General features: G+C 38.0%; 1 protein-coding gene across 1 annotated transcript; it reads left to right on the top strand.

Annotated features, from left to right (window-relative positions):
* The first annotated feature begins 13 nt into the window (after window positions 1-13).
* On the top strand, window positions 14-10,268 carry LOC131430094 (uncharacterized). The gene is made up of 6 exons (XM_058594777.1): window positions 14-380; window positions 7,570-7,980; window positions 8,041-8,367; window positions 8,423-8,950; window positions 9,006-9,861; window positions 9,921-10,268. Exons 1-6 carry the CDS (start codon window positions 240-242, stop codon window positions 10,061-10,063), a joined length of 2,406 nt encoding a protein of 801 aa, XP_058450760.1. The 5' UTR covers window positions 14-239; the 3' UTR covers window positions 10,064-10,268.
* The last annotated feature ends 2,528 nt before the right edge of the window (window positions 10,269-12,796 follow it).

Genomic DNA, 12,796 nt, shown 5'->3' with positions numbered 1-12,796 from the left:
CTTACGCCAGGGTTCGAGCTAGTAAGGATGAATCGGAAAAATGGTTCCCGTTTGAGTTGTGCGGGTGTGGGTGGTAGCAATAAAAAAGTGAAAGTGACCTGCTTTCGTCATGATATTACTATCTCCTGGATGGTAGTGCTCGATAATCGATCCTGAACGGGGGTTCCGAAGGAACGAACTGGTTTAATCATTCGGTATCTGAAATTGGACACTACCAGTATATAAAATAACCGTATAAAATGAACACATCAAAATGGCTACCGAAACAGCACCTTGAGGTGGTCAAACTATTCGATCAAACTCGAATCGTGGAGCGTGAATTTCGCGTGCTGGGGAAAAAATTTGCTACGGATATCAACCTGGATCTGCCGGATTACTATGTAAGTTGGGACAGAAGTCTTCACTAGTCGCTTTGCAGCAAAGAAAATATCGATTCGTGAAACAGAAGATAAAAGTTTCGGTTTTTATTTTGTCAAGGATTTTGCGCCATTTTGTCGCAACTAAAAATGGAATGTAATTGTGAATATAAAACCTTTACCAATTTTTTTTCTAGTACAAACACGGGAATATTTTTTACGATTGTGAAACATTCTTTAAACTATTTCCAAATTTTTATAAAAAATTAGTATATTAAATTTTTTTTCAAATCAGATAGTTAAACCTTTAAACGAGGGCTAAATATGATTGATCTAATTTTGTTACTTTTTCGTAACAATCTCTAATTACGGCAGAATATACATTTAATTTCATAAAAAAAATTCAAGTATTTTTCAATGTGTCAAACCATTTCGTGATTTTAACTTCTGATTGAAATCTAACACTTCTGTAGTTGTTTTCTTCGTTGTTAAAAATAACCGGCTCAGGAACGTGGTTATTTTCGACAGTTCACCAGCTTTTATGCTTTTATGCTTCGAAAGATCACAGAAAAAGAACTTGCACAAATGTACAAGTTTAAGAGCTTCAAATAAAATGGCTTTTATTATTAATTATAACATTATTAAGAGGCACGCTATGAAACGCTAAAAGTGGTCAATTTCCTTTCTTTATTGTATATAAACTAAAAAATATTAAATTCGTAAAAATATTTCTTCAAAAGTATTTGAGGGTCGTTTTTGAAAATTTGCGATTATGATCTCAGAAAATAGATTTATCGAACACGTCCTACATTATTAAATGGGGCCTTTTCAAAATTTATAATGTTAGATAGTGATATATTTCGATTGTGCTCAAGATATCAATATCATTTTTACTTCATGCCATCGAAAGGTGTTCAGCTATTTATGCTAAAACTTCCTTTAATAAACTTCAAGGAAGAAATCTCATGTTCTAGCTTTCCTCATTGTTCTAGTGACTTTGCCGCATTACCTTCTGGGTACACAATTCAAAAAAATCTTGTGATTTTACATCTTATTAGAACCACACAAATGGAGTGTCGAAAAGCATATAAACTAACATTCAAGAACATGTGAAACTGTGAGATTTTGAAAGTTTCATGGCTTGAAATGCAGTTAATTAAAATACAAAAAATCGGTAGGCGACTAAAGCTTAAATCTAATAATTCAAATTCAGTCCCAAAACACAGTTGCACAATCAGTCAGTCAGTGCAATTCAGTTCTAGAATTTAGCTCTAGAATTCAGGTTCAGAACTCATATTCAAAATAAAGGTTCTGAATCCAGGTTCAGATGTCGTTTCTAGATTCCAGTTCCTGAGTTGCGATTTAAAATTCAATTATAGAATCGCGGTGCAGAACTAGGCATTTCAGTTTAATCAGTGGAATAATTGATTAAAACAATTAAGCTGTTTGTACTTTACAACAGATCAGTGGTTTAGAGTATGTCTTCACTGGTTGATGTATGTCTGTCATTGCTCGATTGTTAAGGATATACAGAATCAAATTCCATATCAAGGAAATATTCGACATTGGAAGCATTCCGTTAAGAACGGACTTGCTTGTCAAATCATGTATTTTTTTTTTTTGGCAAATTTCTTCTGCTTTCAAACTTCTTCTGGGATATCAAACTTATGATGGAAAGTGAAAAACAAGAGTCCCGGAAGTCTGCATACTCGTACGTCTCATCAACCATGAAGAGACTGCGATTTTGTCAATATATCGGTGTGAAGTTCCCGTGTACGTGATTTTCCCACCATATTCTGCCGTTCATTGCGATTAGGTATGTCGTAATATCAATCGATTAATAACCCAGATAATCGAGTAATATTGAATCGACTAGCTTGAAACTAATACTGTAACTGAGGGATGTAATAAAATAATACGGTCATGCATAAAAATTTGTCATTTCCTTCCAACAAATCTGTTTGTTGAATTGAAGAGAAGCGATTGTTGCTATCATCTTTTTGTTGATTATTTTTAAAAACAAGACCGTGGATGTAGCCCAAATTTTGATTGAAGTAAGCTTAAAGTACGGTTTAATTTACCTAAACAGTTTCCGCTACCAAATTCAAACAACTATTTTCTGCCGGAAACGGTTGTTGCATTGTTGCCAGACTTTTGCCGGAATTCTGGCAGAATGTGAGAAAGCAATGTTATTAGCGGCCCTTACACGAGCATTAAAAATGTCATTTTAAATGATGACTAAGTAATGATGAGTTTCAAATTTGTTAGAAATCTCGTCATTACTGCACCATTACACGTTCATTAAAATGAAATTATTTTTTGGTAATGACATTTTTAATGACTCGTGTAAGGGCCACTATTGGCAATAACATTTTCCATAATTGGTATATATAGGGTAATATGTTTTCGCCTTTCATATGTACTTCTTATTCAAAAAATAAAACCAAGACGCTAAAAACGTAAAACAGATTCAACAGATTCTGCCAATCTTGTACGGCAAAAATCCGACAGAAACAGAACCGTTAATAACCGCAAGGCGAAATTCTCTGGCAGAATTTCGTCAAAAATGTCTGGCAGACATAACCAGCCGTTATGGGGGAAATCTGCCCGCCACGTACAATTGGTACAGATTAATCTGTGTTTCGCAGATTTTCAACTTTCTGCACAGATTTTAAAAATGGCACAGATTTTTGAAAATGATCACAGATTTTTGAAGCCGATCACAGTTTAGCACCAAAAAGTACAGAGCGTTTGGAAATAGTGAGACAATGTTTTATGGCACGGGAAACGTGCACAGATTTTGCACAGACAGGTTTTTGCAGCCCGGTGGCAAGGATAGGGCACTCCAGCAAGTGCTATCGTAGCCAACATCTGGGACATTTGGTGGGCAATCAGAGCGCTCAGAGTATGGTAAACAAACATTCGGGCGTTTCAAATCGAGTAAAATCTTAATTTTTCTTATCGTAGTGATGATATTCTGATCGATAATTTGCGGTAAAGGGTAAATAAACAAGTAGTTTGTAATATCCAATTTTTTGTTAGCCATTCTTCTTCATTGTTTTGGTTTAAGCAGAAAGATGCTGGCCACAGTTTCATGACGTCATAGCAGGGCGCTGGGTTTTTGGCTTGATCACAGATTTTTGTAAAAATGACCTGGCATCCCTAATTGAGGCCTCCGTTCCCGGCAGAGATGCCATTTATACAGATTTATCTGTATTATGCAGATTCTAATATGCATACAGATTTCATACAGAATACAGATTTTCTCAACTTAATACAGATTTATACAGATTTCACAATAAAATTGGAAAGAAATTTTTTTTTTCATCTGAGCTCTCTTCGGTAGCTCGAGACGAGAAAAAAGTTTCGTAATCAATGGACAAATCACAAACTGATCTGAAAATCTTAAAATGGTGTTGGTATTTGAAGTTGAGCGCTTAGATCCAACATCAACTTACCAAGATAAAATTATGAAAGTATATGAAATCGAAATTGTTTTTAGTTTATTCTGATTGTTCATGAAAATTACTTGAAAATTTAATTTTGTCGTATGTTATTGAATTTCTCATTATTAAACCAAGAAATGTTGGAATAACATTACCTCACCTTATTTTAATTATACAAAACTCGTTTTTTTGGTGAATACAGATATATATATATATATATATATAGATTTTTCATTCAACGTAATACAGATTTTCTATGAAAATATCTGGCATCTCTGGTTCCCGGTGAAAAAAGACCGATGATTTGGGAAATTTTAAATTACTCGATTATTTAATAATCGAGAATAATTTTGAAACTAATCGATTGAAATTTATTCGATTATCTGGGTTTTAATCGATTACTCGATTATTTATTCGATTATCACTATGGGATTTTTTTGATTATTCGATTAGCTCAATAATCGAATATTAGTTTTAAGTTAATCGATTAAATATTACTCGATTATCTGGGTTATTAATCGATTACTCGATTAATCGATCGATATTGCGACACCCTACCGACGACCCCAGTGAAAAACTGGTGGCCAATAAGAGCGCTTCACACGTGGCATCCGCCAACTATCACCGGCACCGAAAGGTTACAGATTGACAACATTAATTGTAAGCACAACGTCAACGTCACGGAACATTTTGACGTCAGGTACGTGAATAACATCCGGCTAAAAAAATTATCTTGGCGTCGATGATTAGTCCTCTGAATTGTATTTAATACTGTCATTCCCTGGTGCAAACAAACCAATCTCATTTTCAGTTATGGTTGTAAGTGAGCTGTTAGAAAAGTCAATCCAATATAAAGATAACACAACTGCCAACATTCCGAATGTTTTATGTTATTTTGGTTTCGACAGCCATCACTGAAACGGTCCGGGTAGAGTGCCTATAACCAGAGTGGCGATTTCTCATCCGTAATGTTGGCAACAATTCAAAACATTCAATCCGCAAAGCTGTCATTCCAAACGAACAGCTGTCATCACTCTAGATATAGGCACTCTAGATCCGGGTACCCGCTTGTGAGGAATTCTGGCAACCGTCAGAAGGCTGACTGCATTCCGGCTGCTGTCAAAATTGTCCAGGCGAAATTGCGTCATTATCTCGCCGTACGTCCCGCCGTTTCCTTCCTCTTTCTTTTTTTTTCTTTTTTTATTCGACTTCATTTGATATTCGTCAATCCCGCATGTACGTACAAAGAACGAATCTTGAGACGAGGTAAATGAGATTGAAATATGGGTATGTTTGGTAGTAAGAAAGCAATGTTATTGGCAATAACATTTTCCATGATTAGTATATATGAAGGGCAATAACTTATTGCCTTTCATATGTATCTTTTATTGAAAAAATAAAACCAAGACTCTTAAAATGTAGAACCGATTCAAAACGGTTCTACAATCTTGTATGGCAAAAATCCGACAGAAACAGAACCGTTAATAACCGCTAGGCGAAATTCTCTGCCGGAAACGGTTGTTGCATTGTTGGCAGATTTTTGCCGGAATTCTGGCAGAGTTCCGGCAAAAATGGCTGGCAGACATAGCCAGCCGTTTGGGGGGAAATCTGCCCTCCGCGTACAAGTGGGTAGTTGTGTGGGCAGGGATGCCAGGTTCACAGATTTTCAATTTTCTGCACAGATTTTCACAGATTTCTGAAAATGATCACAGATTTTCACAGACTCTGGAATAAATCACAGATTTTCACAGACTTTTGAAATCGAGCACAGTTTAGCACCAAAAAGTACAGAGCGGTTGAAGGAAAAGGTACAGAGCGTGTTGGCAGTGAGACCTTTTTTTTGCTCACCAAATTATGGTACAGGAAACGAGCACAGATTTTCACAGACAGGTTTTTGTCTTGATCACAGATTTTTGAAAAAATGACCTGGCATCTCTGGTTTGGAGCTCGTGACCAGAGATGCCAGGTTCCCAGATTCTGAAGTCTTCAAATTTCAAGCGAAAACAGTGAAAATGTATTTCCGACAGAGCGTTTGAAAGTGGCGACATTTTTTTGCTTACTGCAAAAAGTGGCAAAATTTTTTTTTGTTTATATTTTTTGCTCATCAAAATGATCCCGCTCAGCAATGTGGTTGCCAAGGTTGCCAAGGTTGCCAAAATTCCGAGCTGAATCAAGTAAGTCTGAGTAAGCTACTTGGTGAACACTAGCAGTAGTCGCAGCGATTGCCATTTTCTAGCTTCCCTGCAGAGTTGCCAGGTTATTTTTTCAAAAATCTGTCAAAACTCAAAAATTTATCTGGATTTGTCTGGGTCTACTTCATACAAGGAAATTTTTTCGGGCTTCACTGACTTGGATGAGATGTAAACCCGAACTGTAAGACAAAATTATGAGAGTATATAAAATCGAAATTGTTTTTAGTTGATTCTGATTGTTGATGAAAATTTAATTTTGTCGTATATTATTGAATTTCTCATTATTAACCCAAGAAATGTTCGAATAACACCAAGAAATGGTAAGTCTGGGAAAATTTGGAAAATCTGGCAAAAGATCTGGTTAGTTTGAGTGTCTGGCGAAACGAGGAAAATCTGGCATTTCCAGACAAATCTGGCAACCTGGCAACGCTGCTTCCCTGTACGAAATTCAATACCACTGGTCCAATGAAGATTCAGTAAAACATCAAAAGTGAATCCAATTTGGGTCGTATGTATACCGGTGCTGGAAGGGATTATTACATCTCGAGTATTTATGACAGCTTGATCCGTTCAACAGATTCGATTGAGAGAGCCTGAACAATTCAAAATGTGAGGCCTTGGAATGTCGTTGTACTTGTTTTACGGAAGGATTTGATAACTTCTTTGTAATTAGCTATTCATATAGCTATTACCGACATTCGAAGGTGTGGCGGAATCGTTCCATATCCTTTTCGCATTCACGTCAGTTCGGTTTCGTCTTTGATGTCACGAATCCCAATTACAAACCTTGAAATAAGTTGCAATTTGTGAACTCTTCCAATCTAGAAACCCTCTTCAAGATTAAGAGTTGTAAAGTCATTACTTGCAGTCAGGCCCGTACCCAGGATTTCGTTTCGGGAGGGGCCCAAATATTAAAAAAAAAATTGACGATTGCTTATGCACCTAGTTCTCGGTGTGTCTTTTACGGGCCTGTGCCTTTTTGACACTTTGAATTTTCCATTGGAACTGTTATTGTATTACATTTCTTCACGTTTACTGTCTTGTTATTTCTGTAACACATGTCTGACACCTTCTAAATAATTATATATCTTTTTTTGATTTCGGGTGCTGTCATGGAATTCTAATACCTAGTAAAGAACCTATATGTTGTACGCATATTATCGATCGATTTATGGCTTTATATGTAACAAAACATTTATTTTTCATCGTGAAATAACTCACGTGTTAACCTTCGGCAACGCTGTGAAGTTCAAACCTTAACATTAAAACCGAACAGTCACGTCGACCTTCTGCACGAACTCCACACGTACATCAATTATTACTCAACGGATTTCTTTGCTGTCCTTGATATCGAACTCTACGGGATATCAGGTAAAAGTTTCGTTCGATTTTGCCAGTTCAATCAAATTCTCGAATAGCGACACCCAAAACCGACGTTGTCTGGTTGCCAATAGGATCGTGGTGGTTCGTTTACGCGATGTTAAGAATGCGCAGAATCGACCTACATACAAAATCATTTCATTCATCAAACCAACTACGGTGATTACACAGGCGACCTACCTCCATGTGTTGCAGGAATTCGAACGGTTGCTACAACAAAGCCGCCAGGGGTTCGAACTGTCGGCTCACATTCAGTTTCGGTTGATTCGGATGACCGCTTCGTCGGCGGATAAAAACGTCGAACGGAGTTTCTTCAAAATTCTGCTCGATCGAAAAGCGCACCTGATTCGGCAGAATCTTCGGAAGCGCCACTTTCAGTTAACCTTCATCGTCAACAAGATGGTGAAGCTGATGCTTGGGCTGACGTACAGTTCGGAGGCGGTGATCGACGGTGCGATGCTCCTGTCGACGCTGCACAACGAAAGTGTTGCACTGGCCCTCAAAACGACCAAAGCCCGAACCCAAGCCGGAGCGCAGATTTGTAGCAACTCGTTTCCGGCTGTGATGATCGCACCGAAAAAGATTGACATTGGCACGATTCTGCAGGTTTGTGTGATGGTTTGTATTGATCAGTTTTAATTGTACTAACTTTTTACTACTTGACAGATTGTTACCAAACAACGTTCGGAACAGTGTTGTGCTACGCTAATTAACTGCCTGCTTGTGTCCTGTAAGGGAGCAACAACAACCACTCTCGAGGATGAGGAATCTGATACGTCGAGTGTGGAGATTCTACGAACCCTAACGGCGAACTTCAACGAGGGCATTGCAAAAACCCACGATCTTTTCCAGGAAGATTTGAATACCCGGCGGAAAAACAGCGTTAATCTTATCGCCAGTGGAGAAATGCACGTTTCGGGGCCTACCAAGCCGGTTAAGATAACTCCGATTACTAAACCGGAGTCTAGAGCACTGGATGAATCTGAACATAACGTACGGGATCACCGTAGAGGTAGGTAAGTCGTAAGCTAAACTATTGTCTTTTCAGGATCCTGCCATTAACTTTTTCGACGAAATGGCTGCCGAAGCCGTTGCGTACAATACGATCAACTATCTGGTGAATGAACCAGAAGGAATCGACTTACTGGAGAATTTGATAACCGACGAGGAGATCTTCATTGCGAACATGTTGATGAAGGTGATCAAACTTTGTCCTTCCGCTTTCGACAAGGAATTGAACAAATCAGAGCTGATCAAGTGGGTAAATCGAGGTACGCGCGGTCTATGGACGCAGGTTGGTGGAGCCCTCGAGCACGTAGTGCTCTGGTGGAGCAATTCGCCACTCGCCTGTAGGCCAGCTACCTGTGCCAAATACCTACGTGATTGGCTACTTTTGGTAACACCGGACGAAGCTCCCGAGCCGATACTTTCCATGCTCAAGGGTTTGGGAGAAACATTGACGGTACATGTGACCAGTACGATCTGGGATCGGCAGTTTCGTCTTTCGGTCGTTTCTTCTAGCTTACCGGTGGACTATCCCTTCGAAGAATCGGAGTTTTACAACTCCAATATGCTTGTAAGTTGCATTCTTAAATATCTGAAGAAATTCACTTACATTTTTATCCTCTCAGGTTGAAGGCACAATCTGCGGAAAAGTTTGGAGTGAACTGCTGTATCAACTGGTTCTACTGTCCAATACATGTGACATTGGTACTATTCCTAACGAACTACCCTTGGTGGAACAGATTCCAGTTCTACATCGACTGGATCACTCGATCCACTCGATGCGTATATGGGCTTCGAACAAAGCGCGGTCACTTTGTACCGATTGGAACATGATGATGTTCTTCAAGGTAGTTCACAGTGACATTGGAATATGCTTGGAGCAGCTGCAGTACCTTCGTGTTCCGGAGTTGGTTTCACCAGATGCCCTGGAAGTGCAGGTTCAAGTTTGCGTCGCACTGCGAGCTAAGTTGGTATCCGAAATCAAAGAAAACATTAGAAAACTGAAGCTAGCCTGCGCCGAATGTATCGATGTGCTAGCGGCCGTTTGTAGAACCACCAGTTTGGCCTCGCTAACCCTCTGCTTTCCACATTTTCGTCACTGGCAAACCGAAACAGTGCAAACTACTGCCAATGAATATGTAGCATATTTCTTTAGTCAGGTGTATTTACCGGTGATTGAGGCTACCAAGGATCTTGAAATTCTCAAACTTACTCTGAAGATTATCTGTGAAGCCTGGTTGGATCATATCTACATGAAGAAAACCAAGTTCAGCACTAGTGGGGCGTTGAATCTGCTGAAGGACTTCGATGGTGTGGCCGACTGGATTTGGGACTGTAAGGCATTGGGTGACGATTTGCGACCAGTGCTTTCGAAGCACGAAGTATTGCGAATGTGCGAAGGTGTCGGAAAATTACTACTACGCAAACCAGACGAGACGATCTCCATTCTACCAAGCGGATCGGAAGTGCGCAGGGGCGAAGGTAGGTCATTGTTAGATGAATTTATCAATCAATTAAGGGTTCTGGTTTTCTGTTTCTAGAAACCACAGGAGACGAAAAAGCTCCCTTGCCACCGGAAATGTTTGTACCGAATCAGAAGCGCTGGTTGGAACTACGAGCACGCGATAGAAAAACATTGGCATACAATTGCGCCTGCCTTTGTGCCGGAATGGACGTTTACTAGATCATCTGGCAAGAAGAAATTCCCTACTTTTGTTGTAGTTACATGTTCAACCTATATTCAATATCTATAGCTACCAGTATAAGATTGTTGATAATTAAGAAAATGTATTGATTGTTCTATTAGGAGTACATATATGCTTCGGTCGTTTTCCAAAAGAAATTAAGAACTTATCGTTAATAAAACTTCAACTACTTTTTACGATTAAGACGATTTTTCCTTCAAATATGTTTCCTCTGAGTTTGCACACTTTGTATCTCTCACTGCCGTCAAAATCACGCGTTTTTCGACTCACTTTATGTTTTGTGAGTAATCGAAGCGTTAGAGTTGCATTTTGTTTTTCAACTGAATTGAATAAGTGAAACTTAGTTTGGAAAACCCGTTCAAGCATTTTGGAATGCGAACCGGATATAAACGATGAGTTCAAATGCCGGACACGTATTTTACAACGCAAAAGCCGGTCGAAAATATCTTTTTTGGAAGGACCCGACAAAAACTTTGCAAAAATCGGACAGAAACTCACCTGGTTCTTCCGAATCAAATGTTTTATCTGGTACTTGCATTACAACAAAGACATCATATTAACAAGACATTTCCCGAACGAATCATTGACAACATCCTTTTTAGCGAGCATGGCGCCCTCAGGCGAGTCCGCATCGAATCTCGTACATAGTAGTAGAGGAGAGAAATGTCAAATTCATGCGCGCCAAAGTAGCATCACTGCGCACTCGTACAATTGACATGATATGTGATGCCGTGCGATGGCGTTGCTGGACTGAAGATTGATTTCGCTCCAAGCTCACATGGTCTGATTATAAGCTTTTTTTACCAACTGTAGCTGCGGACGAAGCATGGTTTGCTTGTTTGTTATTGGCGGCCTAATCGATGTTGCGCTTCATAACCATAGATAGCAGAAACATTTTATCTTCGTTTTTACATTCCAAAATACTTAAACGGATTGCATTTTTGACTTTTGAGTCCAGTCTTTCAAATGATAAATGTAAATAAAAACAATTCCGCAAGTTTCATCACAAAATCGAAAAACACAATTTTGCAGGAAAACATATCTGCATAGTTCATCAAAGCTTTCTGGTAGGAACAATTCGGAAATTTTATTGTACACCTGATTGAAAAGAAACGAATTGAAAGATATTTGAAACTGGGGGAAAGCGGCAAGAGTCAAAGATCGTTAGCTTGGATAGTTAACCACTGAAAATTCTGAAACGAAAATTGAATTGAAAATACAAATTTCTATTGAATAAAAATTTCTTGCCGTCACATACTACTTTCGTTTTATTACTGAAGGTTTTGAAGATATATGCTCAAATTAACTGACGAATAATTTCATATCGGCATCACAGTCAAAATGATGACATATGCGCAATAAATCATTCCAAAGGTACATTTAGGTCTAAACGATGAAATGAATTTTTGCGAATTTTTTTCCAGAATTTTCGTTCAACAAAATAAATTCAAATGTTTTGCATGATAAAAAGCATCATTCGAACAACATTTTGTATTTTTTTCGTGGAAAAATATTGAGAAATAAGTTGGTTGTTGAGGGCAACACCACGGAGACCGAATGATGCTTTGTGCAACACGACGCCGAAGAAGGATGGTAAACGTCAACAGGAAGAAAGCGGAAAGAAAGAGAAGTAAGGAAGCGTAAGGTTGAATAATCAATGTGTTAAAAAACTCTGAAGATAGAAGCAAGGTGAAATTTATCGAATAAAAGTTAATTTAGTAGTACAAGTTGTGGTGAGGATAGAAATACTAGAAGGAGAAAAGAGTGATAGTTTGGATACGTGAAAGGGTATAAAAATAGAAATTTTGTTATAAAAAATGATACCTAAACCTTAACCTATTATCACAGATTACAGAAACCTTAACCTATTATCACAGACAGTTATCACATGTGGTTAATTTAGAATAAAACGTGCGAAATTAACAACTACTGAGAAGTAACATACAGTAAGTGAAATCAAATGAACTCTAGAAAGCTTATGATTAATTACAAAATGTCATCAGGTTCAGTATATAATTTGCGGGTGAATCTGCAGGAGGAAAGTTGGAAGAAATGTAGAACACCAATAATTGTGAGTAATTTTATTCCTTTGTGAACTGAATGCAATCAATGAAAATTCATAATAAACCAATTTTTAGCTTTGATCTGCTATATAGAAAGCTGATACGAAGAGTTGATTTTTTTAAATTTCAACGAAAAAAAAACCGCCATTTTGTAGCTGTAAAAACTTCCCAAAGTAACCCAAAAGGAAAAGGTTGGGGTCTGGTTTTTTATATGTAGAAAGTGTGTGCAAAATTTGAAAAAGAAATGGTTCAGTAGTTTTTGAATTACGATGGACACGGACTTTCAAAACCTGCTTTCGAGAAAAACGCTTTTAAAGTTTTTTTTGTCGTGAATACGACTTACTTTACTATGGGGCGCCTTTTCAAAATTTACCCTCTGAGAGAGTGATAAGTTTTTGATCGTGAATATCTCCTGTTATATCTAACGAATCAACATAATTCTTGCTACATGCCATCGGAAATATGATCACAATTTTATGATAAAACTTCCAGTTGTGTGACATATTCTTAAATAGTTCACAATTCAACTTTTCTGAAATGTTTGGTATAAACGAGTATCAAAGAGGATAATTCATATGGCGCGTTTGCCTTTCTCGTATTTTGAAAGCTCATAGCTCAGTGATCTGTGGAAGGACTTATATAATCTAA

The sequence above is a fragment of the Malaya genurostris genome, chromosome 2, assembly GCF_030247185.1.
Source record: "Malaya genurostris strain Urasoe2022 chromosome 2, Malgen_1.1, whole genome shotgun sequence".
NCBI lineage: Eukaryota > Metazoa > Arthropoda > Insecta > Diptera > Culicidae > Malaya > Malaya genurostris.
The sequence above is the reverse complement of the archived record's forward strand: the minus strand, read 5'-3'. Positions and strand labels throughout refer to the sequence as shown.

Excerpts from the sequence above, each read along its gene's own strand:
- LOC131430094 (XM_058594777.1), top strand. The coding sequence starts at position 240 with ATGAACACATCAAAATGGCTACCGAAACAGCACCTTGAGGTGGTCAAA. Across the intron at positions 381-7,569 it reads TGGATCTGCCGGATTACTAT|GAATTCGAACGGTTGCTACA; the intron begins GTAAGTTGGGAC and ends CATGTGTTGCAG. Across the intron at positions 8,368-8,422 it reads TGGATGAATCTGAACATAAC|GATCCTGCCATTAACTTTTT; the intron begins GTACGGGATCAC and ends TTGTCTTTTCAG.